The sequence below is a fragment of the Bison bison genome, unplaced genomic scaffold (genome assembly GCF_000754665.1).
Source record: "Bison bison bison isolate TAMUID 2011002044 unplaced genomic scaffold, Bison_UMD1.0 scf7180017849300, whole genome shotgun sequence".
Lineage (NCBI taxonomy): Eukaryota > Metazoa > Chordata > Mammalia > Artiodactyla > Bovidae > Bison > Bison bison.
In genome coordinates, this window is record NW_011479873.1 from 23,096 (window position 1) to 37,195 (window position 14,100).

General features: G+C 57.2%; 1 protein-coding gene across 1 annotated transcript in view; it reads right to left on the reverse strand.

Annotated features, from left to right (window-relative positions):
* SEC16A (SEC16 homolog A (S. cerevisiae)) overlaps positions 1-14,100 on the reverse strand; it is a 30,186-nt gene that overhangs the window by 15,060 nt on the left and 1,026 nt on the right. Inside the window, exons 2-8 of the mRNA XM_010846957.1 lie at positions 7,814-11,395; positions 6,095-6,225; positions 3,857-3,954; positions 2,569-2,695; positions 1,956-2,154; positions 1,698-1,872; positions 708-850 (exon numbers count right to left, since the gene is read on the reverse strand). Of these exons, the coding sequence (XP_010845259.1) occupies positions 708-850; positions 1,698-1,872; positions 1,956-2,154; positions 2,569-2,695; positions 3,857-3,954; positions 6,095-6,225; positions 7,814-11,326 (4,386 nt within the window). The 5' untranslated portion in view covers positions 11,327-11,395. The remainder of the gene's footprint in view (positions 1-707; positions 851-1,697; positions 1,873-1,955; positions 2,155-2,568; positions 2,696-3,856; positions 3,955-6,094; positions 6,226-7,813; positions 11,396-14,100) is intronic.

Sequence of the window (14,100 nt, forward strand, 5' to 3'; positions counted from 1 at the left end):
GGACGGGCTGTCCCCTACGGGGGCAGTGCCTCCATCACAGATCGTGGGCAAGCCAGCTCTACGACAGTGACTTCCAAACTTTACTTAAGCAGTGAGATCCCTTCCTCCTGCCCAGACTCTGACGCGGGGCCTGGATACACACGATGGAAGAGACCTGCAGGCACAGAGTGGTGTGCCCCACGCCAGCCCCCCGAGGTCACAAGGCTCCTCTACCCACTCTCCAGATCACCGGTAAAATGAGCACCTATGGAGCCCTCCCTCCAAGATCAGAAAGTCAAACAACAACAAAAAAATGAACACAGGATAATTCCATGTCTAACACAAAAGTAAAAAAGTGAAGTCGCTCAGTTGTGTCCGACTCTTTGCGACCCGGTGGACTGTAGCCTACCAGGTTCTTCCGTCCATGGGATTCTCCAGGCAAGAACACTGGAGTGGGTTGCCATTTCCTTTTCCAGGGGATCTTCCCAGCCCAGGGGACGAACCACAACCCCCCCCCTAAAATTCTTACTAACAAAATATTGACTCCTGGGAGGAAAAATAGATGACAGAACAGAATCAAAACCACCTACAAATCAGACTCATGGGTTAGCGTTGCTTAAGACTGCTTTTCAGGCAAGGACACGCAAGTGGAAGAGGACAGGCTGGAAAGCACGTTTTTGAGGTGGGGGCGCTGAACGATGACACGGAACTGCTCCCCACGGAATTACCTCCATGCTGTGAATTTCAACCAGCGCAGGCTGTCCTTCTGAAGGCAGGTTTGGAATCACTTTGATGAGCTGGCCCCCAGGACCAAACCTGGCACAGACGTGAGGCACCGAGAACTTCTCGGGAGAAGTGGGTCTCGACGGAGCTACATGTGGATCAAGTGAAAAAGAAGCTGCCAGCTTGTCACTGTTTAATGCTTCTCAACTAGATAAACAGCTCAAGTTTTTAAGACACCGAGACAGCTGGAATCACAGATTATCCAGATCGACTGCCTTTCAACTATTAAATATCCTATTAAAAAGGAGAACTTACGCATGTGTCACACAAACAAACCATTAAAAACAAGGAGTTTCTCCTCTAAAATGAAAAGATTCCTTTAAGAGCCATCAGGATGTGCTGTGCTTTTAAAACAGAAACCTGCTCAGGTGGCCCTGCGCACTCCTCACAGCTACGACCTTAGAGCAGCATCAGTGCGCTGAGGTAACGACTGAGAGTGAGACACCGCAGGCGAGCAGGAAGGGAGATCTCCAATTACGGAACATTCGAGCAAGTCCATCAGTTATCTCTTATACTGTTTGTTCTCAAACTTCACGTACTTGTACAGGTTTCCAAGAAACAGCACGTGATCAAGTATCTCAAAGGTGCACTGAGGTGCAGCTCGTGCGGTAAGTAAACGATCAGGAGCTTTGCAAGGAGAACCAGGCTTCCTCTAAGAGCCACGCACCCGTGCGGTCAGCCTCGCAGGGCGGGTGGCGGGAGGGGGCTGCTGTCCCTCCACATGGGGAGCTGACCTGGGCAGGAAGCCTCAAGGCAGCGCTGCACTGAAGTGGATGTGATGGACAGGCCAGCAGCTCCCAGGGAAGCCCAGGCCCGACCATCACCAGTTCCCACCTGGGTCGTAGCCCAGCCCTTCTTGCCGCAGGCGCAGACGCTGGTCCCAGGAGCCCGTGGGCCCCTCCGCACTGTGTGAGCCCAGGGCCTTGCACACACACCTTGCTCCACGGAGGGCCAGCTGGCCTCGGCGGGGTAGCCGTACTCTGGAAAGCCTGGTGCGCCATGGAAGTCGCTCCCGTAGGGGCCGTAGGCGTAATCACCGTGGAAGGAGCCCGGCGGAGGGGGCACCTCATAGGACCCGGAGGGCACGTTATGACTCCGGTACACCTGACTCTTCGGGAGCACAAAGTGGATAGGTGAAGCCCCTTCGCCGCCCCCCGTGACCCCAGGTGGCCCCGGAGCCTGCCCCCGCCTACCTGGTGGGAGTGGGCGCTGAAGCTGCTGCGGCGGCTCTGCAGGCTGGGCGCGCTGCGCAGGCTCCGTGCCGAGCGCTCGCTGTGCTCACTACGCCGGTCCACCTCCTCCCCGTAAGGGTCCCGAGGCGGCTCGGGCTCATCGTCAAAGCTCCCGGTGAAGCGGGGGTCGTACCTGTAGCGGTCATCGTATTTCTCGGGCCTGGAGGAGGCAGTAGGCAGAGGCAAGGCTCCTATGCTGCACACGGCTGAGCCCCCCAGGGTCCTGACCCCAGGAATGACACTCGCCACAGCCCACACTGTAGCGGGGTCACCGCACCCACGGCCAAGTTCAGGCCCTGCCTGCGACCAAGAGATACAGGCTGGGGGTCCATTCCAAGGCAGTCACGCCTCTCGTGGACCTGCGAAGAAGAGGCTGAACTGACTCCCCGCGCTGGTTCTAAGGTCAGTTCCCCACCAAAAGCCCGAAGAAAGAACCTCCGGTTCACCCTTCTTTGACAGTGGCGGGTGCCTGGGAGCCAGATGTGACCGCAGCTCTCGAGTGAACGCAGGACCCAAGGGCAAAGGCCCGGCTGACTCACGGCCCGCCCTCCGTGCTGGAGTCTGTGCTGCCCACCTGTCACCGTAGGCGTAGTTCTCCTTCCTGCACAAGTCGTACTCGGCATCACACCAATACCCCCTGTCGTAGGAACGGGGGTCTCTGAACCGAGGGCCGTAGTAGAACCGATCCCAGCGACTTGGGTCTATAGTGAGAGATCACCAGGTCAGTACAATGTGAAAAAGACACTCCTCTGGCTACCACTGGAGAAACCAGGCCATCCCAGGACTGAAGGATGCTCCTAGCCTCTGAGAGGAACCAAACTCTCCACCCGAAAAGCAGCACGACCCTGGGGACCATGAACCGTGAGGCACGAGAGGATCCGGCGTGTCTTCCTCAAAGCCCACTGGCTAAATTTCTCTCAACATGTGCTTAAAAAAAAAAATCATTCATCTCTTTTCTCTAATGTGGTCCACACAGCTTTAAGAAACACTCTCAGTGGATAGGCAAGGGCCTACTGCGCAGTGCGTGGAACTACACCCGGTCTCCTGGAGCAAACCACAATGGAAAAGAGTATTTGAAGAGAACCAATGTACGTGTACAACTGAGCTGTTCTGGGACAGCAGGCATCAGGCGCAACACTGAATCAACCGTATCTCAGTTAAGAATAAAAATCTAAAAAACACTCTCAAACTAAAAAACTGTTTTTCCAAAACACATTAATTAACATTATAATGCGTAAAGCAGTGCAAATACAAAGTGGAGGAGGAGCCCCAGAAGATGGGGAAGTAGGGGCTGTGCTGGACTGACGGCTGCAGGTCAGGACCCTCCCTCTGGCCATGGCCAGGCAGGGGGCCCAGGAGGGCTGCTCAGGGGATGCTCGCCAAGACGCACATGCCGCCCGACAGCGGCGGCGCCTGAAGGGGAGGGGCACGGGCCACCTGAGGCTGCTCTGTCCAACCCGAGGGCTCCTGCTACACGAGGCCCCCGGGCACATCACACGTGAATGGTGCAGGGGGCAGCCGGCCCCTCATTTTATTTCTATCAATTTTAGCTCGTCCGTGTAAGGATGAGCCACATACTCTGGTACTACCAAGAATTACACTTTGCTAGAAAGTCAAAGAAATCTATCAACGTGATAAAAACACACTACTGTGACTTGGGTAATACTTGTCAATGAACAGTAGCAATACAGTTATTTCTAGACGCAAATTACTTTCTGCTACTTTGACTATAGATAAAATCACATGACTAATAAAAAGGAAAAGTTTCCTAAGAAAGTCCACCACGCCGCCACCTGGCACCTGGCTGCACCAAGGTCTGAAGGCGTCTGCTGCGGTAAGCCCGTGACAGCTTCTGAACGTACCTCCGTAATCGTACTGGCCGGAATAGTAAGCTGCATAGTAATCACTCTGACTGCTCCATCCACTTTTGGAATTATAGTAACCTTCAGGATACACTTGCCTGAAACACACACACACAGTGCTGTTACAAAACAAGATGAGCTGCTGCTTAGCATGCGACAAGATTCCAGTCAATACACCCAGAGCCCCAGGCTTTCATCACGGCACCTTGGTTGTGGAAAAACTCCAATCAGGAGATCCAAACCAGTGACGACAAAAAGATTACAGGACTCCCTACCGTAGAGCGAATTGAGATCTATCTGCTGAAGCAACTCAGGAGGTGTTGTTCAGCAGAAGACAGCTGACGCTTTCTGGTGCGCTCAGGAATCCATCCTGTCAACGCCAATGCTGAAGCAGGCTCTCCCGGCTCTGGAATCGTGCTCAGCAGAAGCGAAAAGCACTGAGCCACGGACACCAAGCCAGCACCGACTGTGACACCCTCCCCCAACCGTGACTGTGTGTCCCCCGAGAGGGGTGGAGGCCCTGCACCCATCCCAGCTGACTGCCCAGTGCTGCTGCCTCTCACTGCAGGATGGGCAGGACCGGGCCCGCTGGGTCAGAAAGATCCTTGGAAGGACTTAACAGCACTTCTGATTTTTAAACTGTGACTGCAAACCCCTGAGAATGGCTCACTCCGAGGTGCAGCTGCCCTTGAAGAGCGCCCCCCTACCCCCACCGAGGGAACAGCACCCACTGACTGGGGGCCCTGGGGCAGCACTCGGGCACCACCGGCCCCACCACGGGGGCCCAGAGATGCACCCTGAGTGGGGCGGGGCGCCCTGAGCGGGGCGGGGCAGGGCACGGCCACCCTGCTGCTTGCCCAGCCCCGTCACCCAGCAGCAAGGACTCCACATGGATACCCAGGGCGCTTTCCTCCCTCCAGCAGCTCCCCTAGGCTGTGACCACCTGGCATGAGCACAACACACGGATGCTCAACACATGCACATAGGCCTGCACGCGTGTCTGCACGCGTGCACATGCGGGGAGGAGGGCGCAGTGAGGACGCAGAGGGGACCTGGACACCATAGGCTGGGCCTCAAACCCCTGCCAGGCAGCAAGGCCCGCCTCCGATCAGTCACAACAGCCCACAGCTTTCACGGGCCCCTCGCGCTAAGCCAAAGGCTGGAGAGGAGACAGGAAGGGCGAGGTGTGTGTGCCCTAGCCCCGCCCTCCCTCGCCTCTCAGGGCTTCCAGAAAACATCTGCCTGCTGCTCTCCCAGATCAGAGCACCCACTGTGATGCCAGTCTCGCCTCCCAGGGGACAGATGGGCATGGTCTCCCACCGAGTGCCCAGAGCGCAGGGGTCTGAAGCTGAGTGCGTCCCTCCGCAAGGACAGGGGTCCACCCGGACAGGCCTGGCTAGCTCTCCAGACGAGCGACCAAGGCCTTGAAGCAGCAGGAGCAGCTCTAAGTCTGTAAGGCAGTGGGGGACGCGGCCTTCCCCTGTGCCACTCTCTCCATTACAAGCCAGAGTAAGCCTCACAGTCTCACAGAAAGCTGGCCCTGCAAGACGAGGTGCCTGGGTGCAGGGGCCACTATGGCAGGTGGCAAGGCTGGGCCCTAACCCACCGACACCTGAGTGGGAGAGCTGTGGCCTGCTTAAATTTTACTCAGCGGAAGACGCGACGCCAAGGACCTTTCAAAACGCCTCGTCTGTAACTGCAGAACCGAGACGCGCTCAGTCAGGTAGAAAAGTGAGAGCAAGCTTGCTGGGGGCCCTGACCCAGGAGGCAGCGCCAGGCAGACAGCCCAGGCTCGCGGCCCCCGACCCAGGAGGCAGCGCCAGGCAGACAGCCCAGGCTCGCGGCTGCTGCCACCAACAGATCACCCCAGGTCGCAGCCTGAGCCTGCCTGACCTGGGCGCCTCTGGAACCAGTGTGGGGAACAACCTCCACAGGTTAAAAGCTGCTATGTGACCACAGGCAACAGGACCACTGCCCAGGCCAGGAGAAGCCCTGCTTGAGAGCAGGGGGCCTCCCTGGTGGCCCCGCCCAGGGTCTGGCCTGACCAAGACCACCTGCCGACGTGCCTGTGGCTGTGCTGGGTAGCGGGCTCAGTTTGATTCAAACATGCATCCTACGATCTGTCCACACCCACGAAACGTACACACACACCCAACAGGTTTGTATGATTCTCTGCAAACATGGTCTCCCCCGAACCACTAAGCTACAACGACAGCCGGCAACACAAACACGCATCACCTGGCGACCGGGCGGTCGGAGCAGTGACTGGCCTGGGAGCCGGGCCGCTCGGGCTCGGGGCAGCGACAGGGGTCCACGTAGGCAGCGCCGTCACAAGGCCTGTACCTGGGGTCGTAGAGGCCGTAGACGTCCTGCCGGAAGAAGGACATCATCATTAGACGCCAGGAGCCACCTACGCAGGCACCTGGCACGGCTCTCAGGACCCAGGTAAGGCTCTGCAGACAGCCCTGTTCCAAAGATAGCCAGCCCGGCCTGGCTCAGGAGACAGCCTACGGCAGCGGGCCATGCCCAGGTGAGCCTCAAGGGCTCTCTTCCGCTTCCTGAGGTCTCACCTGAGTAGGTGCTGAGACCCCACAACCTGGGGTCCCATCTCGGGCACCAATTCAAGTAAGCAAAACAATCCGGGTCCCCTGGGATTGGGTCCCGTGGGCACAGGCAGCCCCAAAAAGAGGATCGCGCTCTAGCCTCACGAGGCTTTCAGCCCCTTCCGGATGCAGCAGCCCTGCGGCCCCACAGCCATGCTGGAACCTGAAGCAGGGATGGGTGATCCAGGCACGAGCCAGACCTGTCTTTCCTGTCTCAGGGCCTGATTCTCTGTCAAGAGCGGCTGGAGAACGAGACAGCACATAACCTGGACTTACTCTTGACCCCCACTGGGGCCTGGGCTCCCACGCAGCAGTGCCGGGTACCGCTGGGGCTCGGGCCCCTCCACACTCTGCCGGCCCACCCTGGGGTCCTGCAGAGCGTCATTTCCCTCCATGCAAATAAGTCTCTGCGGCTCTTCCTGGCTGATTCCCAGGTCTCGGGGTTAGGCATGTAACTCATTCCCACGCATACACAGACTCTCGAAGCCCCTCAGGCCGCCCCACCCCCAGGCGGCCCCCAGCCCACCACAGCTCTGCTCCCTCAGCTGCTTCTGACTGTGGGGCCTCCAGTGTGGGGCCCACAGCCACGTCACGCAAGGAGCTCCAAACTCCTGGTCCACAATCCTTCTACCTTTGCAGACTGTGGCAATGCTGGGCCAGGACATGAGATGGTAACGAGCAGACAATCAAAGGTGTCCACGTGGGTCACAATAAAGCAGGATGAATTGGAAGCTAAACAGCACCCGTGGGCCTGGCTCACCGAGAAGAGCTGAGAAAGGACCCCGTGCAGCGTGGCGGCCCCGTGCTGTGGCCGGGTGCCCGAGCATGCGCGCCGCCACCGCTCCTAGCTGCTCCGCCTGCACTACGCCCCAAGCCTGGCCTCGTACCCTGAACGCTTTTATCCCAAAGCAGGGCTTTAAAAGACTAGAGTTTGCCTCTTGTTTCTCATGTTAAGTTTTTGATGTTAAAACCAGAAAGAAGCTTCAAGAGGCTATTCCAGTTTTCCAAAATGTGCCACCCAGAACTCTGGCTCTGCTGCGAGCCGGTGGGCAGGACAGGAAGTGAGGGTCCTTTCTCATGTAAGCTGGGGTATGCTGTGCTACACCAAAATGAAGTAGTGATTCTCCCCAGATAAAACAGGCTCTTGTGCAGCGTGGCCCTCCAGGAGAAGGGCTGTGGTCCAAAGAATGAGCTGGGACAGGGAGCACCCTTCTCATGAAGCTCATGAAGAGGCGTGTGCCAGCAGGGGGACCATGGGTTCCCTCAGGACCGACCGCAGAACCCTGCCCCGGAGCAGGACATGAGAAAGAGATCACTGGTCAGAGCGCTCAACCGCCCAAGAGCATGGCCCTACCTGGTAATAGTGGGGGGCTGGGCCAGGATCCGGCGGGTATGGGGAGGGATACGGGGGCTGGTAGCCGTCATACAGGGACCTGTAGTAGTAATAGGAAGCCAGGTCGGGAGGCGGGGGCTGCAGCCACTGCTGGTCGGGCCGTGGGGCCGCCTGGCTCGAGCTGGTGGACACAACAGAGGCGCTGGAGGACCGAGGTGGCCGGGACGGCAGCTGCTGACCCGCGTCAGCAGGAGCTGGGCTTGCAGGCTGGGCCGGGTCTGCAGGCTGTGCCTGCACCGGGGGACTCCCTGGGGTTGAAGGCTCCGGAAGCACTGCTCTGGGCCCCTGCGGAGCAGGCAGTGGCGGCGCCAGCTCCTGCTTGGCTCTCTCTGCACCAGGCTGGTCCTGAGCCTCTTTCATCACCTGCTGATAGAAACGGTCCAGGCTGTTCGCCCCAGGCCCAAGAGGCCGACAACTGGCAGTGGGCTGCTGACCAGAGGTCGGGCCATCTGCATGGGCTGGGCCGTACACTCCTGCAGGATTTTCTAAAGTCCTACTGAACATGCAGTCCAGGGCTCCCACAGCTCCGTCCCGCCTGCCACAGAGGCCTGGCTTGCTGCTGCCAGGCACAGAGCTGCCGCCTGCAGGCGGCACCAACACCAGGCCCGAGGCCCCCGCAGGGCTGGGCAGCCCCTCAGGAGGCACACACTCTGCGCTGTGGGCCTTCTGACCTTCTGGAAGTGAGGGCTTTGGATGAGAGTGCAGTTGAACCAGCAAATTAGCAGCTTGATTAGAAACCATGTCATAGGTACCAGAAGCTTGTGGAAAAGGACTCTGAGCCAGATGGTTAGGCGGAGGCGAGCAGACGAGAGAGCCGGCTGGCATCCCAGACAAAGGTACATTCTCTCCAGGATCACCACCAGCAGCCCGGCCGCTGACTGAGGGCTTATCTCCCACAGAAGAGTCTCTCCAGGATGGAGCCTTCTCGTTAGAATTTGGTAAGGACATAGAAGAGTTAACAGGCTGAGCCAGACTATAGCTTTGATCGGGCTGGGCGATCAAGACGGGCTGATTCTGCAAACACTCAGTGGGCGGGGAGGACAGCAGGCTGGCATAGCCGGGGCCAGCCTGCGGCGGCAGAGCCTCCTCTTCGCCAAGCTGTGGAGGGTTCTCCAGGTTCTCAGAAGTGCCAAGGCCATCCCCACTCTGACAGCCAGGGCCCACCTGCTGTGCCACCCCCTCGTCTGGGGGCTGAATCACTTCAGACGGCTGAGGTTTCACTGGCACATGAAGCGCGGGAGCTGCCGGGGCCAGAAGGACGTTGCCCCCAAAGTCCGGGAGCTCGTTCTGCGCCCACAAGGTCGTGGCGGGGCTCTCACACGTCCCAGGCCCCTGCGCCCTGGTCGAGGGCCTCTTCTCGGGTGCGGGCAGCACTGTTTCCAAGGGCGGCCCCGCGGCCTGCAGAAGTCCACGTCCGGCCTCCACGGGTGTGGTGAGAGGCGGCACGCAGCGCTGCGGCGGGAAGAGGGTCTCCATGTTGTCAGGAGGCTGCTCCAGGTTGCCAGGGGTGGCATCAGGCGTGGCAGCGGCTGCTCTGTGCTGCTTCTGGTGGGCGCTGGGCCCCCTCACCTCTCCTACCACGTTGGCGCGATCTGCCTCAATGGGCTTTACTCCAACCAAGTGCGATTTCACGGGTTCAAAAGAACTGTTTGCACTCGTCTGAAATACCCCCGTAGGTTTTGGGGGGCTGGGGGTCGAGGGCTGGGACAGGCTGCCGTGGTAGTTCTGGCTGCTGGTCTCGTCTGTCTCGCCGCCGACAGGAGAGGAATCGATCTGCTTAAAAAACCTCCCTGCAGACTCATCCTCAGGCTTTCCCACTTCCTGCTGAATGAAGGTACCCGAGTCGCAGGGCCTGGCTGCACCTGGAAGGGCCCGGTGGCTCTTGCCGCCGTAACCGGACGACACGCTGTCAGACCGTGCAGGGTGCGCTGTCATATCCAGGGCCTCGAGATTGGGGCCCCCGCTGCCCGCAGGGCCCACCGCACTGAGCCTGGGGCCAGCTGGGCCAGGAAGGGGCCCGCACCTGAGCGGATCGCCTGGGGAGGAAGGATCCATGGTGAGGGGCTCGCTCGGCAGAACTTCCTGGTTCTGAACAAACTCCAGGTTCTCAACGTTCTCGTACTGCGCCCCTGCACGGGCCGTGTCCGCCCACACGTCCATGGCGGCTGCCTTAGAGGCTGGCTGTGGCTCTCCCCCCAGCTGCATGGGCTCGCTGCTGGAGCCTCTGGGAAAGGCCTGGTGAGCGCCTCCCACGCCCACGTGTGCGGGAAGCTGGCCGAGGCAGAAACCGTCTATGTCGGCCTGCCCAGCAGAGCCCGCTGTTTCCAACGAGAGGTTCTCTTCGTTCTCGGTCTCTCCTCCTTTGAAAAACATGGCGAGTGCGCCCGAGCCCACCTCCAGTGGGGTCCAGCCACCCCCGGCGCCCGGCAGGTAGTGCGAACGGCTTTCCGGGCGGTTTACCTGAGCGAGCGGGCTAATAGCAGCCAGGCCTGACAGCTGCTCTCTGTTCACTCCAGGACTCGACCTGAGCTCCTGGTTTGCCCGAGCGTTCCCAACTCTGGAATTCTGCCTGAACGCGCTCTCTGGATCAAAGCTATTTGCTGAGTGGTCTCCACTGGGCAGGTAGGCGGCCTCATTTTTTCCACCACTGGCCGAGGGTCCTGGTAAGGAAGCCGGGGGGCCGAGCTGCTCGTGGCCAGGACGCTGATGCAGGCTGGACGGAGGGGGGAAGTGGGTGACGCTGGAGGCATGGGGCCCTGGGATCTGCGGGGGCCCCTCTGGGCCAGGCCAGTAATGCTGACCTGGGGGCCGTGGACCTCCCTGCCCCGGCCCCCACTGCCCAGGCACTTGCTGACAGGGCTGAGGGGGGAGCGGGGGTGCTGCTGGGGGTGTGGCGCTGTCGGGGGGGCTCGGCTGGCTCAGGGGCCTGTCGGGCCCAGACGCGTGCCCCTGTGGAAGGCCCCCGCGAGCGCCGCTGGACCCCGCTGCTGGGATGTACTGTGGCGGGTACGGCGGGTCCGGGAGCTCAGGCTCTGGGCCGGGAGCCTTGGCACTCCTGGTCGTCTCGGGCCCGTGTGAGGCCGAGGGCATTGGTGCCCCGGGAAATGGGCTGGCGTCTGCCCTGGGCTGCACCGGAGGCCCTGGCAGAGGTTCGCAGGGCCCTTGGGAGCTGTCCCCAGTGTTTGTGTGAGGCATGGGCAGACCAGCACGCTGCAGGGACGACGGCAGGGCTGGGCCTTGCAAAATGGGCAGGCTGCTTTTAGACGAACCGCCCAGCGATGTAGTCTGGAGAGCCTGTCGACTGAAAGCAAAAGGGTCTGTCACTGGCTGCAGTGGGCAGGCTACCGGGGCCATCGGAGCGTGGCTGCCGGCCTGTCTCCGGTAAGGGCTGTTAGACCAGAACATGGTCTGAGGACTCCCCGACGGAGGCGGCCCAACCACGCCAGACGGCACAGCCTGGGGCGGCGGCTGCATGACTGAGCTCTTGCACAATGAGATGCTGCTTGCAGAAAGAAGCAGGAGGGAGGCTTTCCTTAATTTGAACTGAAAAAGAAAAAAAGGAAAAAGTTAGCATAAAATCCATTTATTCAAAGTCCTGGCTACAATCAGGAAAATTGAGAAAGAAGAAAAAAACGAGAAAACAGTTTTGCATCTTGTAAGTCCTGAGGGATAACCCACCCCTCGCCCACCCCTGGGAGGACTGCTATCTGCGGAGCGACGACACCGGCCTGGACGCCAAGGCTGGCCGTGCTGGAGCCGGCCAAGCAACTTCAGACAAGTCACTGCCCTGCTGTGACATTCAGTTATGTCACCGAGCTACATACCCACGTGGAATGCCCACCGCCTCCACAATGCCCTCAGCAAGCTGGCAGGGACCAAGCAGAACCCAACACGAGGCACCAGGTACACAGTGCCTCCACATTTTCCGATAAATTATCACCAGGTCCGGAAAGGGCCGCCTCCTCTCTTAAGACCACATACCGTACTTTTCACACAGGTTAAGTTTATATTTGGAAAGGAAAACCAAAGTTAAAAACCTGCTTCTCCGTTTTAACTGAAGAGAGTCATAAAACACAGAGTCACACAAGCTGCAAAATAACAACCATCTGGATTATACGCGCCTAAAACGCCTTTTATCCCAGCCTGTAGAATGTCTCCGTTTCCACACTGTGACTGGTTGCACACCACCAGCAAAACGAGCTGCGTGTGATGACTGGAGTTGTAACGACTACGCCTGGAGTGAAAATCCCAAGGAACCGTAAAGCAGTGCTGAAATGGAACAACCAAGTTCACTCAAAACTTGTCAGTGACAAGCAGACGGCCCACAGACCCTCTACGGAAAACAAAGGAGCAGAAATCCTCTTTACAGCGTCTTTTGTGGTTGTCTGGTTTTCAACAAAACATACTAAATATAATCTTGAACAGTTAACCTGCACTTTTGAGACAAAAATCCAAGTACCGTCTCTTTACAAATTCCTCTTCCACGTGTCAGCCTACTCCCCAGCGACACCCTCACAAATGGATTAAGGGGAGCCTGTCACAGAAAAAGCCGACACCAAAGGGAGAAGCGACACAGGGCCCTGCACTGTGAGCCACATGTTTCTGCGAGGGTACAATGTTCCTGTCCTTGGACAAAAGACAGACAAAAGTGAATGAATGCATATTAAATCCAGTCATTTACTAACAAAAGCTGCCCTATGAATCCGCTACAGTTACTGCTCGGACATGGCCTTTTCCCGGGCCAACAGGGAATCCTTTCTAATAGACAAGCATTTTGACACTCACTTAGATTTCATGGAATTAAATATACAAAGAACTGCATCAGGGACTTCCTTTGGTTCTAAGCTATCATTTTAAAACTAAGAACACTTACAGCTCAGCTTTACATGGACCCAGGAGAGGAGAGCAGAGCCTTTTCCTCTTATATGTGAAAGGGAGGCACCCAAGACCACTTACAAAGCGATGGCATCCTCCTTGGAAGGCTTCAGCAGGAAACCCTCAATCACATTAAACAGCGTATATTAAAAAACAAAACACAGAGCACAGGCCCACAGGATTAATTCCTCAAGTGTCACTGTGAGAAAAGGACTGGGCGCCAGCTGAATGGCCCAGTCGCACCGCTGCTCCGGGGGTGACCCGATTCCTTCATCTATAAAGCAAGACAACTGAAATGATGGTTTCAGAGTTCTTTCTGGGTTTAATCTTATGAAATTCTATTCACAGTGAATTCTGGGAGGCCCTAATCCCTATGGCTGTTTATGAGCAAAATCTTATCTGAATCTAAATTTCACAAAACGTTTATACTCAATTATTTTCCATGCAGAAACTTTCTTAGCATTATTTTCTCAATTCCTAAGGACCGCTTCATAAGCAGACTCTATCACTTCCCTACAAAGTAGCTTCCCCTTCTCCCCCTGACCACTAACAGCTTTTCAACAATAAACCCGTTTCATTTGGAACAATCTTCTGCCTTGAACATTATTCTTTTCATCTTTTTCTCTATTCATCAGCAGAAAAACAATGCAAGCACATATCATTTATCTCAACTATAGGGACTTTGATTCTGTCCAGTAAGTCATTCTGTAGCCTCAGGTCATCTAATTTTAAAAATGGCAGACTGCTTCAAAGAAACCAGCTGATCTCCCTAAAGATACATTATTCATAACTGTAGCTCTTCAATTAAGCTGCCTTGGATCTACCTGAAATAAGCACAACCTGTTTCAATATAAATTCCTGGCTACTGAACTGAGATAACGAAAGCACACGTCTCTCCTGCTAGGGCAGCCGCCTCAAGCACGAGCGGGTAAACCAGCCGGAGCTCCAAGCAGCACCTGGGAGTCCAGGCTCTGCCCCTGAGGCGACTGCTACCCGACGTATCTATCAGACTATGGGACACGGGGCACAAAGACAGCACAGACCCCAGCTCTTCTGAGTACAGAATCAAACATTCAGACGTTAGGGAAAAGGAAGGGGGTTTCTCAACACTGCTGAAGGCAACGAAGAGCCAAAGGACACTCTGACGTTAAGTCAAGATGCTTACAGAGGCAGGAGGGAACCATGTTAAAATTTACATGCTACCCTAAAGAAAACTTTTGAGACTTAAACTGCAGGAACTTGCTATTAAGGCGTATGAGTCACAGAGAACAAGAAAGAAAGGACTTTTTGCCTCTTGCTGGATCTCTATAAGACAAGAGCACCCGGAACCCTAAGAAAGAGCATTTGCGGGGGGGGGGGGGGGGGGGGGGGGG